General features: G+C 42.2%; 1 protein-coding gene across 1 annotated transcript in view; it reads right to left on the bottom strand.

The window, feature by feature from the left end:
- The window catches only part of LGR5 (leucine rich repeat containing G protein-coupled receptor 5), a 120,947-nt gene extending 99,999 nt beyond the window's left edge, over positions 1-20,948 (bottom strand). The window contains exon 1 of the mRNA XM_067697348.1: positions 20,451-20,948. Coding sequence (XP_067553449.1) covers positions 20,451-20,662 — 212 coding nt within the window. The 5' untranslated portion in view covers positions 20,663-20,948. The remainder of the gene's footprint in view (positions 1-20,450) is intronic.
- Positions 20,949-22,939: the final 1,991 nt, after the last annotated feature.

Genomic DNA, 22,939 nt, shown 5'->3' with positions numbered 1-22,939 from the left:
AGAGGCAACAATGGCCTCAGAAGTGGGTGGGATTGAGTTTCAAGATACAGCAGAGTTGAGAGCGCCATCCAGAAATCATTCATTCCTCTATTCTTATTTCAGAGGGTGGGAAAAGATGTGGAGAAGGACGAAAATTAACCTTCTTTTACAGTTGGAAATGGAAGTGGAGTCTAAGGCAGCTTGGAATGAAAGCCACTATGTAAGCAAGGAGGATGACTCCTGAGAAAAGAAGCTGCTGTGGAGAAAGCCCCCAGTCTTATTTCACTTCTACTTTTCCACGGGTCTGTGGACTTGCAATGCCTGTGCATGGATGGGGGCATTAATTTGCAAGTCAAGTATTCCAGGCTCTACATAAAGTTAATCCAGGGTAATATTTGCACTAAAATGGACACTGGATGGATTCTCTCATTTAGCAGATGACACACAGATCAGAAAGGGTAAAGGGTAGCCCTCAGTCATATGATTAATCAATTGTAGGGCGAGATTACAACCCCAGGCCTTAGAGGTCTGGTCTCCTGTGGAGGGCCCAGTCATGTGTAGACCCAAGACCTTACTTGGCAGGCATCAGTCATGATTAGAACTGTACTTTACCAAGTTTCTCTATGCTAAACGCAGTCTCTTCTTGCGACTTCTTGGGGCCACTCAGATACTTTCTGTACTCGCTCTCTCTCTTCAAAGCTCTTCTCAATCCCAGATGCTGTTGCCTCACATCCAGCAAACCGGAAAATGTCCTTCCGTGTGCTTTCCCGCTCCTGTGCCTCTGCTGATGGGGCTCCCACATTCTGAAGGACATGCCCCATCCATGTGGGAAAATCCTCTCCATCCTTTAAGGGCAGGGCAAACATGACCCTCTCTGTGAAGTATTTTCAACTCCTGGTGGAATGAGGGGTTTCCTTCTCTATGTTTCCATGGGACTTTATACTGACTTCTGTAATATTTATTGATAACGAACCTTACCTTGTATTTACTACCTACCAGGCACTGTTCTAAGTGCTCTGCAAATAATAACCCTCATGAACAACCCTAGGAGAAATGTTCTGTTTCACAGATGAGGAAACTGAAGCCGCAGGAATTGAATGATTTGCTCAAGGTCATACGTGATAGTGCCAGGATTCCAACATAGAGCCTCTGACCCCAGAATGAGGCTCTTAGCGACTCTACTGCTTTGGTTTACTTGTCTGTCGTCCTCAAGCAAATTGTAAACTCTAGCGAGCAGAGGCTGCTCCCTAATTCATCTGTTTCTTAGGCTTAGTCTAGAACTGCCTGACAGGAAGTGCCCAGTAAATGTTAGATGAATAATTGAAAGAACGAATAAATGTGCACGCTTAGGTCTGACCAGTTCCCCCTTGTGAACAAAAGTTGGAAGAGTTTACTGCGAATGAGAGAAGGACAGAGGGCAAATCTTGCCTTCTACTTCTTGGCTTCCCATTGAATCCAGGAAAAACATACAGGTTACCACCTGCATACAACACATATATGGTAACATTCAACGCGTTACCACCTCTTCTCTTCAGGTTATTATTAGGGGTGCAAATAAATGAGTTCATAATTGTGTTTCAGCAGGACTGAAAATGAATTTGTATGCCCAGTAAACTAAACGCTAGTAAAGCAGAAAGTATACTTATGAAACCAGAGGACAACTATAGAGCCCCTTGCCATACAGCTGTTTGTAATATATTCCTAGGAGAGGGTTCCTAGTAATGATAGGTCAGATCTCACAGGAGGACCCTGTTCCCTAGGAGTGAAGACCTCCCGAAGTACAAGGTACTTACTGGTCCTTGGCATCATACTTTATGTTGCAGTTGCACAAAGCATAGAGAAGAACTCAGCCAGTGCTCAGACTTAAACAGGAAAGTCTGTCTAGAATGGTCTTTCCCTCTCTTTCTTCTGGCCAACTCCAAGTCGTCCTCCAAGTCTCAGATTAAATGTCACTTCCTAATGGAAATCTTCCCTGACCACCAAGACCGGCAGGTTCTCTTTTCGTGCACTCGCATTCTCCATCACAGCTATTTCATAATCTTAATAATATTCATTTAAATAAGCCTTTTCTTAATGTCTGTTTCCTCTGCAAAGGCAGGGATTGTGTCCATCTTGGGCACTGCAGTACTCTTATCATCTAGCACAAAATGGGCAATCGATGAATATAAATTTTGTGAATGGATGTGGAGAACGTGAAGCTGAACACTGTTAAGATCTCCTCCACGGCCACAGATTGGCTTCTTGGTCCTTATAGCTGGCACCTTTTCTAGACCTTATGATACTTAGCCACAAAGTGAAAACAGACTTATTTGCATTTTTAAACACTTCTATTACTAAGAACTTTTAAGAGTTAAAATGTTTGTTGACTGTAGTTGTCCAAACTAAGGGGAAGATATGAGAAAAAGTAAATCAAATGATTTTGAGGAATTTTAAAAACAAGGTAGAAGAGCGCTCTTATTTTCTAGTTTCCTTTGGAATTACGGTATTCTGCAACAATAGTTTCTATATAACTTGGAAACTTGGTGAGCTCCAACCTCACGGAGAGATCCTTTTAAAAGATCTACTTATTTTATAAGACACAATGAGTCTGACATGAAATGCACACTTTGGTAACTAAGAACCCTAGCAAAGGAGATTAGTAGTCAAAAAAGCAATTAAGTTTACAGTAGGGTTACAGATACCATATCTAGTACAACAGCTTGGAAAAGGAAGTAATGCGAAGGTCATATCAACAAGAAAAAAAGGTACACTAAATAGTGGATTTTTTAAAGAAACAAAATCCTATATTTCAAAATCTTTCCTTCTCATCTAATAACTACATGTGTTTGGGTGTTTAGAAAAAAAAACAGGAGAGGAGGATGTGGCATTCGTGAAGTTGGTAACTGGCACAAAAACCGGTGAACCAGCCTGTGAAATTTAAGCATCTGGGGAGTCAGGTTCCTGATTAGCCTTTTCAGTTTGATCTCAGATCTCACTCTAGTATATCTAAGATTGTAGAATCCCAAGCTGGCTGTGCCTGTGTGCTTTAGAGGAGTCGTGCTTCAGGATTCAAAAAAACACATCCAACTACTCCAACCACTTAAACAACTTAAATGCAGAGCTTTTGGAAAAACCAACAGTGTTTCTAGGACGAGGCAATAATCATACCTTTTCACATGAAGGTAAAGGTCTCCCCACAAAAGGACAGGGCTATATGACAGATACCAATTATAAATCACCCTTTGTAATTCTATTTAGTTACATAGCATTGTAGGTCCCAGGATTTACAATGGCTGTGCAGCCCAGGAAACTATCTTTAGCTGGAGCTCCTCTTCTGTGTCAGTATTCTATTTTGAACTAACAATGCTCTCAGATGAGCCGAAAAGATGTATTTAGCTCCCACCATTACAATTTCTGATCCTCTTTACTTTAGCTCTTTTGAAATAACATGAAAGCTTTGGCTTGCTAATTACTTTTATCCAGCCCATAGAAAAATTAGTTTATCTTCCTGATCAAAGCAAATTAGGCAGATCATGGCTGATTAGAATGCAACAGTAAAATCGCCATACTTTCTCTCCCATCCCCTTTCTCTCAGAAATAAGGCCTGTGTCAAATATGTAGGTATTTCCCACGGCCAGGCCGGACTCTGTTTCCAACAGGGACTGCAGCTTGGACAATGGTTCTTACACACACACTAAAGTTCTTTAGTTCAGTCATTGTGTTCGAAAAGAACTAGTCACCCCTTAGCTAGCATTTGATGAAACATCTAGATTTACATATTTCCTTAATTGCATTTTTGAATGTGAGTGAGATTTATCTGACCAGAGTTAAATGCCTTCTTTATTCCCCTACTCAAGGCAAAATTCAACTCCATGCTCTTAAAAAAAGTGAGGTGGGGCTGTGTGTGTAGGGAATCTTACTCAATTCTGATCTGAATGAATTTTAGGGTTTCAATAAAGTGGGATGAGGGAGTTATATTACCAAAGACAGGAAAGATAGACCTTTACCTCTCAAAGTGGAAATGTCAACTTCTAAAGCTTTGGCTTACTCAGCTCTTTCCAAAAGCCCATTTTGACTTTAATACTGAATGTGATTCCTTGCTGCCAAATTCCTCCAATCAGTAGCTAAAGGGCTCCCAAATTATTGTCCTTCATAATTTCTCACTAAAATTTCTACGTGACCGTAAAAACTTGAAAGTTAGGTTTTATTTTCTTTGTTTATTTACTATAAATTAACAGTAAATCTTGTATTTAGCTCCATTTAAACCTCCCTCTGCAGCTGCCCATTTGAAAATTAAAATGGTTGCCTTCTTTCACTTCAGTGGGCACAATACAAAACATCCATTGAGCTTTCTCTTTATTGCAGCTGCCAATGCCCAGCCGACTTTTAGCAAACCAACCAAGCGGAATCACAATGCAGCTGCAACATTTTATGGTATTTCTGTTGGTTCTCTTTTGAGACTGAAGGTGTTAATTAGGAATCAAAGAACACAACCCTGCCAGCTTTCTTTCACAAACGATACCCTGGTCACTGCAGTTTTCAGAAGAAAATAAATGTAATAAAGGGATAAAAATGTTGTTTGTCACACCAGTAAAGTGTACTTAAGACCCTTTGATCAAAAGGTTTTTATTCAGTCTTGTCAGATGGGCTGGAAATATTGTATTTTTCCCTTTTCTCTCTCTTCTTCATGCAGACTCCTCTGAATTTTGAATTTAATTTAAGACTGTCTGGAAGAAAAAAGGGCTAGCATGGTCATATGGGGGATTCTTTATAGGTGCTAACTGGTCTCAGAGAGTAGAATCATTTTGCTTCTTAGAAAATTATTCATATTCAACAGTTCATCATGTTACAGCTTCCCGCAACACTGGGCCTCCTATTAGCGTGTTTACAATATTCAGACTATAGGTTCTCATGCTTACACTTTACATACGCATCTGCCAATACCATATCTAGTGTAATGATTACTTATTAGGTGAATCTCAGTGTTTTAGAGGATCCATTTTTTCCATCACAAAATTGAGTATTTTCATAAGCATATAAACCACATATTTATACATATACACACACATGCAAACATATATAATGTTAATTTATCAAATAGTTTGTCATTTTGTATCGTTTCTTTAATGCATCTTGAGTATCATGCATTCAAATGTAACAGCGTGAAGTCATTACCTTTCATCTTCAGTCAAAGTTAAAAGCCTAAAGTAAGTTTATGAAGTTAGCACTGCTGGGAATTAGTCAAGCCTGCTAGCTTTCTCAGCACGAGGTTTTGCTGCTAGATGCACAAATCATGCCAAAATCCATTAATCCTGCTTGAGAGAGGCAGAAAGAAGGTCTGCTTGTTGATTTAATGTTAATGAAATGAATGGGCTCCAGAGGCTACCTACAGAGGCCCTCTAAACTGTAAAACAAATAAAGTCATTTTAAGTGACGCTCACTGCAGGAGGGTAAACAATGCTCCCAGAACTGCCGCACAAAATGGGTTTGACTGTGGGTGTGTGGAAACCTCCCATTTTCTACAATCCTGCCACACCTGCCCTAGGCCAATACCCACACATGTCAAGCTGATGGACTCATAGAATGATCGATTTAGGAGCTATCTCGGAGCATGTGCTCACTTCTCTCACTTTACAGATGTGAAATTCAGGCAGGGAGGCTCTGCATCGGCTGATATCAGTGGGGTAGCTAGACCTAGTTCAGGGGTTCTCAAAACTTGACTGCACATTGCATTTGCCTTGGGGAGTGAAAAATCATTCTGATGCCTAGCTTCTTCCCCCAGAGGTTCTGATTTAGTTGGTTTGGTGTGTGATCTGGTCCTGGAGATGGTTCACATTAGGTCTCACATGGAGCTGAGATGCTGACAAGCTTGAGAACCGTGGATCTGGACTTCTAATCTAGAGCACTGCTCCTTTGCATGTTTTGGTGTTCTTTGGTTTTGCTGCACCATAATAGTAATGATTTCCCAACTCTTAGCAGTGTGCCAGTTGCCTTGTGGATAGAGTGGATACATGTATTTCGGGATGTTGAGGTTGTTTCCAAAAGGAGTTTCCATTGTGTAAATGCAGAGATGTGCCTGTGTGTGTGCCTGTGTGTGTGTGTGTGTGTGTGTAGATCTTTGAAGGACTGAACTCCATCCTTTGGGTGAGCCAACCCCACAGCAGAGACAGTAGCCAGGGTCTGTGCTACACTTGACAGCTTGTCCTATAGCCTCACTCTTCTTCTGATCCTTCAGTTCACCTCACCTTTGAGTCTCTTGACACTTTTGAAATCCCTTCCTTATATGTCACAGTCTCCTCGGGAGAGTCACTTTCCTCTTACTCCCCTTCCACCTAAAGAACTTTGCTTTGCCTGAGAGACAGACCCTTCTGACTCTTCATTTGAAGTTGTTCAACTTTTGCTGCCTTCGATCCCCCTTGGTTTAGTGATTATTTAGACTGCTTTCTAAAGCCAGGCTGATCGATCCCATTTCTCCAATCTGTGGTGCTGGATAACACATAATGTCTGTCTGAAAGTTTCTTTTAATTCTGGCTTTAGGGCTTCAAAATAGATCAGCTTCCTACTTTAGTAATTCAGTAGGCACTTGAGAATTCCAGAATCATCTTTTCACATTTAGTAAGAGAGAAAAGTGTTCCTATGGGGGAGATTTCCCTTGTCCTTTGCAGACCTGCTCTCTTGATTCTGTTGGTCATGGGTAAAGTGGCTTGCTTCTCCTGCAGAGGGGTGCCGAGAATCTGTAGAGATGGTGACATGGGCTTATCCAGCAGAGTTAAAAGACTGTCCAGTCCAATAACCACCCATGCATCTCCCCTCTCTGCTGGGGGTCCACTGGACCTAATTCCAGAGGCCTCGTGCTTAAATATAAGCAGAGTGGTACTCTGATCTCCTGTTTAACTTTGAATCCCGCCCCCAATCCCAGATTCAAGTCACTGGTATCTATGATTCCCCAGGAAATAATTTTAGCCTCGTTGTCATCACTGACTGCAAACATCCTTCCAGTAATTGCATAGAACTGCTTATTTACTGAAAACAGCTACTGAAATTCCTCATGAAAGTTCAACTCTTTTGAATGTATTTTCAGATAGACATAAGCCTATTCCTTAAATCAGTTTTTTTCCTTAGAGTATAATTATTTTTTCAGTTGTTAATATAAAAAGAAAACACATTTTTTGTGTGTGTGTGTGGTACGCGGGCCTCTCAGTGTTGTGGCCTCTCCCACAGGCTCCGGATGCGCAGGCTCAGCGGCCATGGCTCACGGGCCCAGCCGCTCCGCGGCATGTGGGATCCTCCTGGACCGGGGCACGGACCCGTGTCCCCTGCATCGGCAGGCGGACTCCCAACCACTGCGCCACCAGGGAAGCCCCACATTTTTATTTTGCTGAAATTTTGTTTTTTTTCCCTGAGTGCATCTTTGGCTCTGAGGAAAGGTTGGGTTCCCTATCTCCCTCTTAGTCCCCCTAAATCCATCATTTCTCGCCTGCTGCTATAGCAAGTCAACTGCTGGGACGGAAGCTTCTAAGAGCCCAAGAGGTTACCAAGCTGAATTTACCCCACATACTCAGGAAAAATCGTGGGGATGGTTAAGGTGAAAAACGAGAGGATAAAAGCAATTCAAGCCCAGGACCACAAATTGTGGGCCATTCATGAAATCACGTCTGAGGACTGTACTCCTAACATTGGGCCACCAGCCCACAATCTGTGACAAAGGCTTCACTCAGTGTCAGCCACCCTGGAGATTCGTGCAGTGTCTACCCAACGCTATACACACACGTGAAAATGTGGAACTTCATTCAATACACAGAATCTTTTATCTGTTTGGTACCGAGGATCAGGGATGAAGGCTAAATTTTACTTTCCTTGAACAGGTACTGGGTGATGCCTTACGCACTTCAAACTTCCCCTTCTTCCTTCCCCTACTCTTGTACCCAGTAGGCATCTTGTTCTCCTCTCATTTTTAACATTAAAAAATCTTGTTTAATGAAAATTGCATTTACACTTGTAAAACTTTAGGGCAATTGATTTAACTATTTTGGGGGGATAACAACAAGAGGCAACACTGTGTATTTGAAAAACATGGGTTTAGTGTTATAACGACTGTAACACCGTGGCCGACAAAACCAATAACATTTAACATTTCATGCATGCTCCACGTATGAGGTACTACGCAAAGTTCTTTACATACGTTATCTTACCAATCTTCACAACAATCCAGCGAGGTAAATGTCATTATTATGGCCATTTTACTGATGAGAAAACCGAGATGCAGAATAACCTGCTAAGGTTATTCAAGACAGGGCTGTGAGCTTTGTGAAAAGAAAGTAGGGGTACTCATAACTACTTTATGAGACTCAAATGAGAAATTAGGGGTAAAACTGTTAAAAAGCACTTTTTGATTTTTTTTTTTTCTGTTTTGGGAGTTTACAAAGAATGCAGTCCGCCAAGTTCAGAGGGAAGGGCCTCTTGGTCACCACATTATAAGATTATCCCGGAGAGTCAATCAGCTTATCTCACTCTCTGTTATACGTTTGGCGGCACCTTGTATCTTAGGCGTGGATGATGTGCGAGCCTTACGTAGAGTTTAGGGGAACAGAGAGTGTCCCCTAGAGAGGGAAAATGGTGTTGACTGTCCCTTAGGTGTGCCCCGGCCGTAACGGCTTTTGAAGTTGCCCAGGCACAGGCATGCAGGGGCAAAGGGTGTTTGAAGATGTAGGTGTTAAAGTTATTCAGGTAGAGTATTGCCTATAGAGCACACGATGACTGCTACTGAAAAGGCGGTTTGTCATTCACAGTTGCCAAGAGCAGGGGGGCACATCGGCCATGCAGGACCACATGGTGGGTAGAAGAAGGAGAGGGAAGAAAGCAGGGGCAGGAGCCTTTACTGTGGTTTCCGTGGGAAGGAATGGGTGGGACAGGCAGACTTAGAATTGGCTAGTTTGAATAATGTCATCAGGCTCAGGGTGTAGGTGTTGCCCTGAGTTATCTGGTACCTGGCCCTGGGGTGATTAGGGCAGGAAATATTGACCTAGTGTGTAAGAGTCCTGCAAGAGCCTGATAAAGAAGGAGGTTGGGGGTGTGGGCTTTGGGTTGCTTGGTTTGCACATGAAAGGCGCACTTGCAGGGGGAGTCGCTGCTATCTCCAGGGATAGCCCTGGACGAGGCAGTCCCTCCTGGGTAAGCAAGGCCCCAAGATAGCAAAGCATCATAAAGTACAGAAAATGAAAACCATGATTGGTACCTAGGGATTCTGTGTTCTAATCCAGTGAGACTCCTTTCTTCTTTGGTCCAAGAAAATCTACAATTCAAGGGGAGTATAGAGTCCAGTAGTGAAAACAGACAAGCAGATCAAGTATGGTGATCACAGGTGGTGAGTGCTGGGACAGCCTGAGCTCAGGACGATGTGGGAGCATCAGACAGGTTTCGAAAATGGTGGGTCACAGAAAGCTTTCTGGAGGAGGTGATGTTTGAACTGAGTATGGAAAGACTCATAGAAGTTGGAAAGATGAAAAAGAAGAAAGGCATTCCAAGCAGAGACCAACACATGTGAACACCTGGGGAGGCCTGAGACATGGAAACTGCAGGATGTGGTTTGATATGGCTGGAGAGGAGAGAACGTGGGGGGTTGGGGAGGGGGGACTGGCAACAGGGTTTGTGAGTGGGGGATGAGGCAAGACAAGTTGATTTTGTGGGTTAAACTAAGGAGTTAAACTCTACTGTGAAAGCCACAGGAAACCACTGAAGGATTGAATGTATGGGAGACGTGAGCAGAATTTCATCTTGGACAAACTCGTGGGGTGGCAGGGAGTGTGTGTGTCTTGGGGGTCTATGCAAACCAAGATAGGAGACTGCCACAGTTATCCAGGCAAAAAGGGAGGAGAGCCAGAATTAATGCAATTTCAGTGCTAGGGGAGAAAGGGAACAGATACAAGAGACAAGAAGGCTACCTGAATTTGGTCAAATTAAAGTCCCAAGTGAAGTTTAAGTTACAGTAAAGACATGTTTAAAGACTATGAACTGAAATTTGGGAAGTTATTTATTCCTCAAACGAAATCTGATTGCTTCTTTCTGCCTTACGGATTTTTTAGGTGATAACAGAGACACTTTATCTGTATCTACAGTGGGCCAAAATCTTATCAGGTTGAGATTCAGGCACATACCTAGATATGAACATATAATATGCATAAGCAACAGGATACTTGGTAACATCTAGAAAAGTAACTGGGAGTTTTAGAATTCACTTGAGTATCTGGCATTGGAGCGAAAAGGTGGAAAGAAGGAGCATTCAACCGGGGGTTTTGGGAGACTTGGGTTCCAATTCCATCCTTGTCAGTTATGTGATTTTTGGGTATGTTGTTTACCTCTTATTAAGCATGAATTTCATCATCTGTGAAAATGAAGGTGTTGGATTAGGTCATCTCCAAGGTTTTTTCTATTCTAAAGCCTATGGGTAGACATAGCTTTTGACTCATCAAAAACCTCTGCAACCCATCTAAGTGATTTTAATTCCACTTATTTGCACAATTAGGGTAATGCTCTAGCAATCATGATTAAATTTCAGTTTTGCACTGTGTAACGTGACCTTAGGTATACAGCTTAGTCATTCTGGTAATTTGTGGATAAAAGATTATCCTTTTAGTTCTTTACAGTAGAGCTTACTCTAAATGTAGTTAGCTATTAGTGCGAGCTCTGAATTGGTTTTACTGTAATTAACATAAATCTACCAAAATTAGCCTTTCTCTTCCCATTATACAATTAACTATGTTCTGAGGAGTTTCTACAGCTAAGGCAAAGGGGGCTTCAAATTACTCGGTAATAGTCATTCAGGACCAGACCATATCCACCTAACACTTCTCAGGATTACAAGACCCTGGGGCAGTGGACTTTATGCTCAAGCCAGCAGCTGTAAGTTGGAAGGTGGATCCTTGCTCTCAGTTAATCATGCTGCTAAAACTTCTGAGATCTTCAAATGAGATAGGCTTACACCCTGGGAGAATCTGGTTTAACTAGGATTTCCTTTTGCTAGCCGAGCTTGAAGACTCAATGAAAAAAGATCTTGAACTTCCTCCTGTACTCCGCTGCACTGAGCCCCGGAGAATAACAGCTGCTGGGGGATGGGGGCTTCAGTGAGTTCAGGTCTCCCACCACAGGGATGGTGGCTTCCCCAAGTTAAAATCAAAGACCCCGATTTCAGTGCGTTTAAGAGTTGATAACTTTAATCCCCAAGACTCTTCTTTCTAAACTTCCCTTCGTCTTGTAGATTGAAGCCCTGGGAGGTAGAGTGTCTGAGATAAGGAAAATGCATCCTTCCAGTCCTCCTCTGATACTCTCTGGAAGAGAGGGATGGAGAAGGATAAGGACAGACTCAGGAGAAATGTACCAACCGGGGCTGAATGCCTAGCGGAGGTCTCACTGTCTCTCTGTTCTGCCTGTGCTATTTCTTGGGTGGCAGATTTCCACACACCCTTTCCATCTCTCATGCCATATTTTTCTAGGCTTTACTCTATTGGGCAGACAACACTACTAATTATAGAGTACATCTATGGCTAAATGCAAGCAGGTCTGCTAAGGGTCCCTTCAGGACAAGAAGTATGAAGAGAAAATAAAGAGGAGGATTTCTTATTTCAGTCTTTACTAGAAGACTCCAAACTCATTCTGTAGATTCATTCAACAAACATTGTGAAATAAATGTTTATTGTGAACATCTTAATATATACACATAATAGACGATTAAGGAATGTAGCTCCTTCCATGGAAATTTTTATAATCAAATAATCTTCACCGTATATGTATACAAAAAGTGAAAGGTTATTTTTGTGCTGATAGATTTAAAGACCAATTGATTATGTAACAGAGTTCCTTCAAATAAGTGCCTCACAAGAAAATTTATAACCTAAAAACTTCAAGCGCCATGTGGTATTTTGTGTGTCGAACCAATAAACTCATTAAAATAACATTGGGTAAACCCAAACACAACACAATGAAAGTTCTAACACAGCCCACATTAACCAACCAACTTTAAAATAATATCTTTGTTACGTGCTAAGGTTAAAAAATCAGCAAATTCTTTATATTTTTTCCACTTGAGATCATGTGTGGTTTTCTATTTTCCCGAGAAGTACACTTTTGTGGCTTTTTTGATCAAAGGAAGGTTATTTTTGCAAAGAGACATCTTTTGTAGAGGTCCCTGTTCTACTTAATCAAGGTTTCAAGAAAAAAAGGAGCACAAGAGTGTTTACTAGTTTTTTTAGCAAAACATAAAAATTCTTAGATTCTCTTCTTAGTGTGGACTTTGGAAAGGAAGGCGTGCATGTAAGGTTCGTCATCACTGTGTGTGTGTGTGTGTGTGTGAGAGAGAGAGAGAGAGAGAGAGAGAGAGACAGACAGACAGACAGACAGACAGAGAGACAGAGAGAGAGAGGCAGAAAAGGAGGTGGAAGGAGGAAATAAAGGAATTTGGCTGCCAAATTGAGTAACAGTTTGAAACACTTGGCTTCCAGTTGTGAAAGATGAGCAACAATGGGGAAAAGTTTGGGCTAACAAGGGACCACTTGAGGAAAGCTTAATCTCAGCTGGCAGGCTGACGAGGAAGGTCAGCTCGGTGCACGCGTTCCCAGCTGGAGTTGGGCTCCCATTGCCAGAGCAATTGTCTTCTGCATTGCAGCTTCTGAAGCTAACTGAAGGTGCCTTCACAGCCAGTTCCTCGGTGTCTCCCCTTAAAAGGGTTGGCTCTCCACTGCCATGCCATGTCAATGTTATGTATCATTTCCACCGAGCAAGTGGCACAAAGGAAACTGTTTCTTATTGGTGTGTTGCTGTGTGTGTGTTAATGTGTGCATGAGAGATGGCTTTCTTTCCCCTTGACCATCACAGTCTTCGTTAGGAGATGAAATCAAACTCCTTCTGAAGCCAAGAAGGGCAAAATGAACATGGAAAAAATGTGCATATGTTAAAAATGAGACCCTGAAAGTTAGGGATTGCTGAATAATTTTTTTACATATATATTCCTTTTCATATTCTTTTCCATTATGGTTTATTACAAGATACTGAATATAATTCCCTGTGCTATACAGTAGGACCTTGTTGTTTATCTATTTTATATATAGTACTGAATAGTTTGTATCTGCTATAATTTTAAGTGATTAATGTTCACAGAAAACTACAGTTGAGTGTACTGTTGCAAGAGCTTTTAGAGATTATATCCCAATGTAACCTAAATTTTCTAAACATCAGTTCTTCCTTGAGGAGGTGTTCTTTACATTGAATATGCTTTATAATTAATTGGTCGGCTATTGATTTTTCATGTTGACTTTGTAATACAATAAATGATTAACACATAGGTTTACAGCAGCAAATGAACTGAAGGACTGAAGAAACTAAATGGATAGTTCAGGAAAAGTTCTTCTTTGTTTGAAGGAAGGGACTTTTCTCTGACTTATCCAGATTTCTTATTTACACAGACGTCTGTATCACTGGCTTAATTGTTAAACTGTGCAGAGCTTACAGAGTGATCGATAAGTAGATAAAACTTTGAAATAATTCTCCATTCTCAATCAAATAAATGATGTGTCACTTCATCTTATCTCATCAGTTTTAAAGGTAAATACAAACTTAAATAAAATTGGCCTATTAAGAAGGTTCATGTCTCTCTGAATTGACAAATAGTCCCAAAGAATTCAGCTACTTTATTTGACACATAGATCTGGTCATAGAAGAAAAAAGAAGTTTCATTTTTAACTTGGAAGTTATTAGTCAGCTGATCACTCTTTATAATACTTGGGCACTACCACAATTTATCTTCGACTTGGAGACAAGAGAAATCGTTTTTGTGGTAGTAAGAAAATGGATATGTGAAAAGGTAAACTTAAACTTAACTATACTAAACTTAAAAGATTGGCCCTAAGCTATATAATATTATTCTCATTTTACTGAAAACTAAAAACTGCATTTCCCAGGATTCCTTGAAGAAATATTTGTGGTATTAGAGCTTCATAAACTGTGTTCCTAAGAAGAAGTATTTCAGCACCAATTACAATTACTATGAGGCATAGCTAAACATTAGAAGGCTGGTTTTCTTGTGTTTCTGGTAAACTGGCCCTGAAGATAATTTCAAAGAGGCCCCCCAAACATTTTGAGCAATGGAAATAGCCTTGCAATAAGCTAACGGGCCCCCCAAGATAGGGATGATAATAGTACCTGTGTCAAAAGGTTGTTGTGGGATGTGGGATTGAGTAAAGTAGCAGCATAAGGCCTGGCACTCAGGAAGAACAGTATAAACGTCAGCTGTTATAATTAGTGTCATTACAATCATAAAGTAATTTAGACATGTAAATTCTGGTGTGTTTGTTAAACAAGTCACGGCATCATTTAAGCAAAATACAATTTAATTGTATTTCCAATGGGGCTGAGCCATAATTGTGGGATACCAGTAGCCTTGTGTTGTTCTCTTACTTGCAGACGAGTAGTTCTCATCTGTCTTTCTCTGGGCTCTTTTAGCCACTGGGATTTCAGCAGCTGGTTCAGCCAATTCTATTCAATTCAACATTACAAGTATTTACTGAACATCTCTTCTGTGCCAGGCACTGGTGTGGGCACTTGGGAAATAAAGTAGAAGATTTCCTAGCCTGGCGGAGCTCACAGTCTAGTGAGGAAGATAAACCCTGAAGGAAAGACAGCCCATCATTACCTCCCAGAGAATTATTCCATCTAATTTTAAGGAATATGGTTTCATGGACAATGGTTGGTTCTTTTGCATACTTTTAAAGTAAATTCCAGCTTTTCCAATCCCAGATTTAAACACTGAGAATGAGGGTATGAGGAAGTACTCCTGCTTACGAAGCATTTTAAAAATAGTTAACCCAATGTGTGGTTAATGGATGTTAACTAGACTTATCGTGGCTATCATTTTCAATACAAATATTGTATCTTTATGTGTACACCTGACACTAATGTTATACATCAATTATATCTCAATTAAAAGTAAAGATTTTTTAATTAAAAAAAGGAAAAAAAAGTTAACCTACTAATTTGAACACCCTGTTAACAGTCTTTTAGCATTACTACTAGATAACATTATTCCATATCGTGAAATCAAATGATCAACGTTCTTCTACCTACCACTTTCAAATAAGGCATTTCCACTGGGCTCAATCAGTGTAAAAAAAAAAAAAATTAACTTGAAGAGGTGGGAGAAAATGCCAGAGATTTCAAGAATGAGCCTGTTTCCTACCATGTCACCTATGGAGAACCAAATTAATTTTGAATTATGAAAATTTTTATAAAAAATTCCACCACACAGCCTATGCAATGTCTCCTTTTCCCAGAGCTAAGGAGTTCCATGGGTGAAACTGAGCATGTAGTTGGCGTCTATAATGACTGAATAAAACTGTATATCAAAGCTGACAGATCTGGGAATAAAAGAGTTGTAGTAGGTTGGAACTCATGGGTAGTTTAACAAATGAAATCCTACAGTACATCAAAAATGGCAATAGGACTAAATTATCAGCTTGGTAAGTAATATATCAGTGGTGGCTCTAACGCCAGTCTGATTCATTTTTCTACTACAAAATGAGACTGTATAAAGGAAAACACTGCCCCAGGAGTGAGGAGGTTGAATCTCATAGGAAGGAATTTGCCTTCTCATGAAGAATTCAATTTACCAGAAATATCCACTTGTGGGTGTTTACAAGGAAATGTGCCATTTAGCATTATTCTAAATTTATATAAATAACTGAACAAAACCAAAAGAATTACTTCACAAAATTGCTCAGTGCAGCACTCACTACTGTTTTTCATTTCTATGTTATGGCATATGATTTGGTTTAATTGGAAACATACTTAAATTTATAGCTAAAATGACTTAAATGTATACATTCAATAGAAGAAATATATAAAATGCTTTATTAAGGTAAGTAGATATTAGGTATCAGTTGTAAAACTATAAATATTCCGCAATGTCTCTAATTTTATGATAGTTAATTGTTTACTTGGTTATTATGTCTATGCTTTTGACAGTTACATGTTTTGGAAATTAAAAACAAACAGTTCAGTTAAAAACTTTGAGAAATTATAGACTAGTTTTGTGTTTCTGAACCTTTTAAAGCACATCCAAGTGGGAATGGTTTCATTATTAAAGTATAATTTTATTTAATTACAAAGGTTATTTTTTTATTCCAATCTTCTAACTCATTTGTGACTGCCACCTTTCGTTGCAGATCAGAACTCTGCCTTTACTTCGAAGCAAATGTGTAACGGGAAAAAAGATCGAAGATCTGATTGAGGATCATGCTTACTGTATGTAAAAATTCATTATTGTCACAAAAACTCTGCCATGCACATGTTGAACATATTCAGTAAAATATTTATTCTAAATCTACACCACAAAATTGTTTGAATCAGAGCCACTACTTAAAAAAGAAATCACTCAGACTAACTCAGTCACTTAGTTTCAATAATTGCCCCCATAACAAAAACACTACTAAGAAAACCCGGGCATCCTGAAGAAAAAGAAAGAACTTCATTAAAACGCAGAAAAGTCACTGATATTATTATGTTTTTAACGAATTTTGCACGTAGGTTGTAGAGCAAACTATGAATTTTGCAACTGACCTAAACTGTTGTAACAATTAAGGCTTTTGTAACCATCTCTAAAGTACAAAATTTTCCTTCATTTAAAATAATTTTCTTTGCTTGAAGAGAAGTAGAAATATATTAAATAATTTTCAAGGAAGAGTCTGAAAAGTTTCTTTAATTTTGAAACCGTATCTTAAGTGCTTAGAACACATGTATGACACCAGGGCATCCTTAATTAGTTATAATTGAGATTTTTGATTGGTTTTTTAAATTAAAACTAGTTTTACCAATTACGTGTAAAATTAAATTTTGTTACAAAGTTACATATGGAAAAGTAACCAAACTAAATAAAAAAAAATCTTTCTCTTGGTTCCTTTAGTTTATGTGACATAAATTTGCCTGTGGATGAAACGTTCATGTCTTTAAGCAATAGCAGGGAAAAACTCAGTTTTCGTTTAAAAATAAAATGGCTGTTCTAGATCAATAAAGAAAAGTATATTTACTATAGTAAGATATTCATTAGGATTTAGTTTTCTATTTGGATGCCACAGTAACTGGATGAAAGATACATCAAAGTAGTATAGGGAGCTTACTTTTAAGACCTTATTAGCAAAAATGTCCACATTTGATGCATTAAAATAACTTACCTATAGTAAGATTAGATGCTAGCACTACTTTCTTTCTGACAGATCACTACTGCTAGGTTGAGATGCACTAAACGTTGGAAATAATTATTGTCTGCTTTTATGTCTTAACCTTGGTGTGTTCCTTGTTTTCTGCTGAGTGAGCTTTATTAGCCCCTGTTGTAAAATCAGAGCCCATAATCACTGGAAGAGAGAAACAGAGAGAGAGAGAGAGAGAGAGAGAGAGAGATTAAGATTGAAAATTTCCAGTGTTTATACCACGCATGTTCAGTGGTCCAATTACAGATCCACTGGAGAATGCAGTTCAGTAAGAAAAGAGAGTTAATGTTTGGACTGGCTTAAGACTTAGCTTTTCTGGGGAAGAAAGATTCTAAAGCTGTACATAAACAGCTCTAACCTTCTATGAAGAGACTGAAGAAACTTTCTTTACCTACGAGTTGGACTAGCCCATTATCAGATTGTGGCAGATGTATTTGCCAAACGTGTACAGCTGGAAGTTGCTACCATCAGTCTGAAGAAAATGAAATGCTTGTTCTTTTCTGGGGAGAGGAGGAAGATTAAGAGATAACATTTTCACTCAAAGAAATGGTGGTAACTTATTACAAACAATAAAAGGTAGTAGTCTGGTCTTTCACCCACATCAGTCTTTGCACACTGCAACTTTCTCATCAAAGCTTAATTACCACTGGGCCCCAGCGGAGCGGGTCTATAACTTCGTGTTCCCATTTAAGAGCAAAATGAAGTTATCTCTTAAAATAATACAACCAGTAAAGCACATGCTTATTTATTTGAATATGAGTAAATAAAGATTTCTCTTTCAGGTCGTGAGTGCACAAGTGAAGGAGAAATGGTCACTTAATTCTAGGTGTAACCAAAAGAGGGCACCATCTACCCTTAATGTCGGCACAGAGTTCCTGAGGTTGTCAAAACAAACCCCCCAACCTCAAACCCTTCAACCCACCAAGGCAGGGCATCCGATGGCCTCTGGCATTTTGTACTCTATAAGGAGACCAATTCTGAAATTGCCCATCACGAAGAACATCAGTTTGGTTATTTACTTCAGGACTGATTTCTACACTTAGCACTCATATTCCCTGAAATGTTAACCATTAGATGCAAGTATTTGACATTTCACTGTGACACTTTCCACAGACACTCTGAGTTTAATATTTTATATGACAATGAGAACATTTCCCCTTAGGCCAGGATACAGGCTGTCATCAAATAGCACGAGAAAAAGCTGACAATTAACTTCCTAATGGTATCTTAACTCCAAGGGGTTATCCATAATGATAGATAGGGAACAGTGGCAGTCAGATCTCCCCAGCACATGGAGGATGCAGTTAACTGCATTTGAGGTATGTGGGAAATGATTTGAAGCAGTATTTTACTTACACCAACTTTTAGTAACAGAAGCCTAACAAATGAGTGAGAGAAAAAAAGTCATGACATTTATTTTCTGTATCCTTAAACAAGTTTTCTAACAAGTGTATTATTTAAATAGGTAAATGATTGGGGGGAATGCACAACTCCCTCATGTATGGCCAGTTTCTTCAGGGTGATAGGGAAGAATAGTTCTAGGCTCTTCAGTGCAACTGCCATCTGCTCTCAGAAATTCACGATACAGGAGAATATGTGATTCTTGAAACACTGAGTTTAGCAGTTAAACCCAGAGACTGGAGATGAATAGTACAGACATTTCATAGTACAGATAGTTGTTTAGGAGGAGGAAATGTGAATTCTTAGAGAATGATCACTTAGGCGAGCAGATTTCCATCACTGTAAAAATATCACTACACCATGCAATTAAGTGCCACTGAAGGGAAACCTGGTGGGGAAATAGAGTAAGTTTATAAACTTTTCAGATAGGGAAAGCAGCCAAAATAGTTTTATGGTAGGTGAGGAAGGGACTGCCGTCTACTAACACTAAAATCTAGCAGGATAATCCCTCCCTTTCAACGCAAAATCAAAGCAAGTAAAAAAGAATGTTTTTTTTTCCTTCCTCACTCTGTCTCTAGAAAAAGAATCACTATCTAGTGTAAAGCGTTGTGCAAGCCTCTTCATGTTTCTTCCCTCCAGAAAACAACTAAACAGAGGAAAGACCGAGTTCACAAACATCCCAACTCACTCCTGCCAAGGTACATCAGAGAAGCCGAAACTGGGATTGCCAGGGTTTGGGGTGGGCTCACCGCAGTGCCTCGAGTTCAAACCTAAACATGTAACCTTGTGGCCACGAGTGCCCCTTTTCCCGAGTGGTCCCGACCCCTGGTCTCTCTGCGCGAAGGAAGCGAGCCCCAAACTCTCCACAGGGCGATGGAGAGTTGTCGCCTTGGTTCCCAAGAATCGGGTTCCTCCTGTGTCACCACATCCACCCGACCACCTGTTACCCTCCGGGCCTGGATTTTCCAGAGACCAGATTATGAAATGAGCCGCTGCCTCGTCTCCGTAGTTGGGGTTTGGAGTCTGTGGTGGGGGGACGACGGGCTGGGAGGATCCCCGAGGGATGACAGAGAGCTTCAGGTCTCCACTTGGGTGTCTGCGCCGCTGTTTACCCGCCCCGCCGCCTTCAGCCCACTTCCCTTTCCTCCCCCGGAGGAGGAGATGGTTAAAGATTACACCGTGGCCGCGGGCACTTCAAAGGGCGGCTCGGGCAGCCAAAGGTAAAGATAACGTTCTGGCAGCTCTTATCGGGTTTGTGGTTGCCACATTATAATCACTTCATTTAAAAAAAAGTGGGGGGGGGCGGTGGGAGAGAAAGAAAAAGAAAAGAAAAAGGTTACATCACGCGACTGTGCAAGAGATGCAGAGTAAATTCCTTTGGAGCTGGACGAGTTGGAGTTCTCCTTTGGGGAAATTTTTACAGCCCATCTCTTCGTGGAACGCGACAGGACAAGGAGGGGAGGTTGGGGCAGGGACCAACTGGGAAGCCTGCCCTTGGGTTCCAGGCTCAGGGGCACAAATGCCCACACTGCAGGCAAATGCCTCCAGTCGGAGGAATTCGCGCGGCGACCTGCCTAGAGCTGGACCGCAAAGCTGCAGCGCACTAGCGCTTTCCCGGGTTGCACTTGAAGACGCTTCTCTGCGGGCCCAGAAAGTGCGGGCGTGCTACCCCGAGACACGTGCATTTCCCAGGGGCCCAAACACGCCTGGCCAAGACGCCCTTTGCAAACTCGCCCGCCCCCTCCAGAGCAGGCGGGAGCCGAGGAGCCCCCAGCCTGGCCTAGGGCCCGCCTCCTTTCCTCCCTCTGTCCCCTTTCCGGAGCGGAGTGGAGGCGCACTTACAGGTAGGAGGTGAAGACACTGAGGTTGGAGGGCAGCTCCGAAAGCCCCAGGTCGGAGCAGTCCACCCTGAGTAGCATCCTGCCGTCCGGCTCGCACTGACAGTGCGCGGGGCACCCCCGCAGCAGCGCGCCCGGCCTCGGCGAGCCGCCCCCGGCCGCCAGCTGGAGCAGGACGGGCAAGGCCAGGAGCAAGCCGACCGAGGAGGTGTCCATGGTGCCCGGGCAGGGGGCCGCGAGCGGGGCGCGGCGGGAGGGCAGCGTCGGGCTTGCGGCGGACGGTGGCGCGCCAGGCGCAGCTCGGCGGGCTTCTGCGGCTCCGCGGGCGCCTACAGCGCGGGGCGCAGCGCTCCTGGCCCCCGGCGGGGGCGCCGAGGAGAAGCGCTGCGGGGCCCGGCCGTGCCCCTGCCGCCACGCGGGCCTCGGGAGCGCCCTGGCTGCAGCCGCTGCGGGGGCCGTGCGCGCTGCTGCTGCAGGCGGCCTGCTCGGTGTGGAGCAGCATCTCCGCTCGCACGCTCGTTTTTTAAAGCGCTCCAGCCCGAATCGCGCGCCCAGTGACGTCAGCGCAGCCCGGCTTCCCAGGCACCCCCCGCCTGGCCCCACTTTCCCTCCTCCGACCCCCTCCCTCTTTTCCCGACTCCGCGGCTTGGAGGCGGCTGGCGGCGCGAGGTGCAGGCGAGTTCTCAGCGCTCGAGCTTTGCCTCCGGGGCGCGGATTCCGGCGCTCAGCACCTCAGGAGGGGCAGGGGACCCCCATCCCCACCCCCACTCCCTCCCGCGTCCTGGCGACCCAGATCAGAGAGCCGAAAGGGACCTGCTTCAGACGGACGCAGACAGACGCGCAGGGGCCGAGGGATGCGGCACGCTTCCTCTAAGAACACTTCAAATAATGGAGGGACTACATGGAGTGCTTAAAAAAAAAAAAAAAGACTACAATTCAATCCAGAAAAACAGTTACACTAACAGGGTAAGGAGGCAGGCGTCCCCAGGCGAAGGATGGGTGGCCTTTTTGATCCTTACCTCAAGCCGCCCTGTCTGGCTCGCTTTTGCCCTAAAATCGAAACGCTGGGCTAATCGCTAAGTAAATACAGCTTGTGAGCAAGCACTCCAATTCTGTCTAATCCACGGGGTAAGAAGTCGAAGGGACTGTTTTTTTTAAGTGATTTAGGATCCTCTGGAAGTCAGTCACCTTTAGTAAAGCAATGCGGGACAGACAGATAGATGGGTGTTTGCTTTTGTTCGGCGGCCTTTTCATCCTAAGTGTCCCAGGGTTTTCTAAGTAAGTGCAGTCCCACCCAGGTGTGAGAACCATTGCCAGTGCAAAATGCGTGTTCTCACACTCTTCAAAAGTGTCCTGCAGGGAACCCGCAGGGGAAAGGAGGAAAAGGACTCAGGGCTTTCTTGGAGAAAAGGCCTCGGTGAGGAGCCAGTCGACGTCTGCAGACCTGAGTGAGTGGCTGAAAGAAGTTAAGGCCCAAGCCTGCCACTTCAACTCACAAAAATGTACAGTTTTCACTCCAGGCACAATGTCTCCTTGCTTCATGAAGGTGGAGAACCCTTATGGCTTTTAAGGCCTCTCTTAATCTTCTTCCATCCTGCTGAGTTTCCCATATAAATTTCTGAAGTTTACAGTTGGGAAGATTTTTTTCTTCGCGTGTATTTACTTTCCTTCATTTAAGAAGTGATCCCCAAAGCTGGCTAACCACCTGTGGAACTTGAAAAAATATATAGATTCCTGGACCTAAATCAGTATTCTGAACATGCTCCTTTCTATGGTGAATCCCATCATTAGCAAGCTTGTGATTCTTTGGACTGGATGGAAGGAGAAAGTGGCTAAGCTTTATATACTCCATTCTCTTCATTTTGCAAATAAAGATCCTGCAGCCCAGAGATTTTGGAAAATTTGACAGTGGCTGCTGAAAACTGTGAGTTAACCTTGATTTCTGGATATCAGTGCAGTGCCTAATTCTGTCCTGGTCCTTCACTTGCCCCTTTGCACATCGCGTCCGCTACCATCCCTTTGCTTATTCTCACGTTATTCTTGCTTCTCCCAGCCATTCCTTCCACATTTATAGAATGCCTACTGATTACCTATTTTCCTACCCTTTTTTTAAAAAACCTATCCCCAGATTACTTATTTTGTAAGTAAGCAGTTCAAGACTTACTCTTTCTGTAAAACCTCCTGTAACTATAGTCTAATTAATCATCAAGCAACAAATCTTTGCAGAATAGCTACAATCATGATACAGCAATGACCTAGGGAGGCAAGTTACCTCTCTTCATGGAGCTTGCAATCTAAGAGGAGCAGACTCTGCACAGGAATCCCAGGAATCTCAATGAAAGTGTATGTTATAAATACCACATAATTGAGCCCTAAAGTTTTCTTGAATGCTGATCTGTTTTGTTTTCCCAACTTTATTGTGATAGCTTTGGAGACAGGGAGTAGGCCACTTGTCTTTACCTGTAGGACTCATACAATGGACTCATGGTAGTG

Source organism: Pseudorca crassidens, chromosome 11, assembly GCF_039906515.1.
Source record: "Pseudorca crassidens isolate mPseCra1 chromosome 11, mPseCra1.hap1, whole genome shotgun sequence".
NCBI lineage: Eukaryota > Metazoa > Chordata > Mammalia > Artiodactyla > Delphinidae > Pseudorca > Pseudorca crassidens.
Note: the sequence above shows the minus strand (reverse complement) of the source record. Positions and strands in the feature narration are given on the sequence as shown.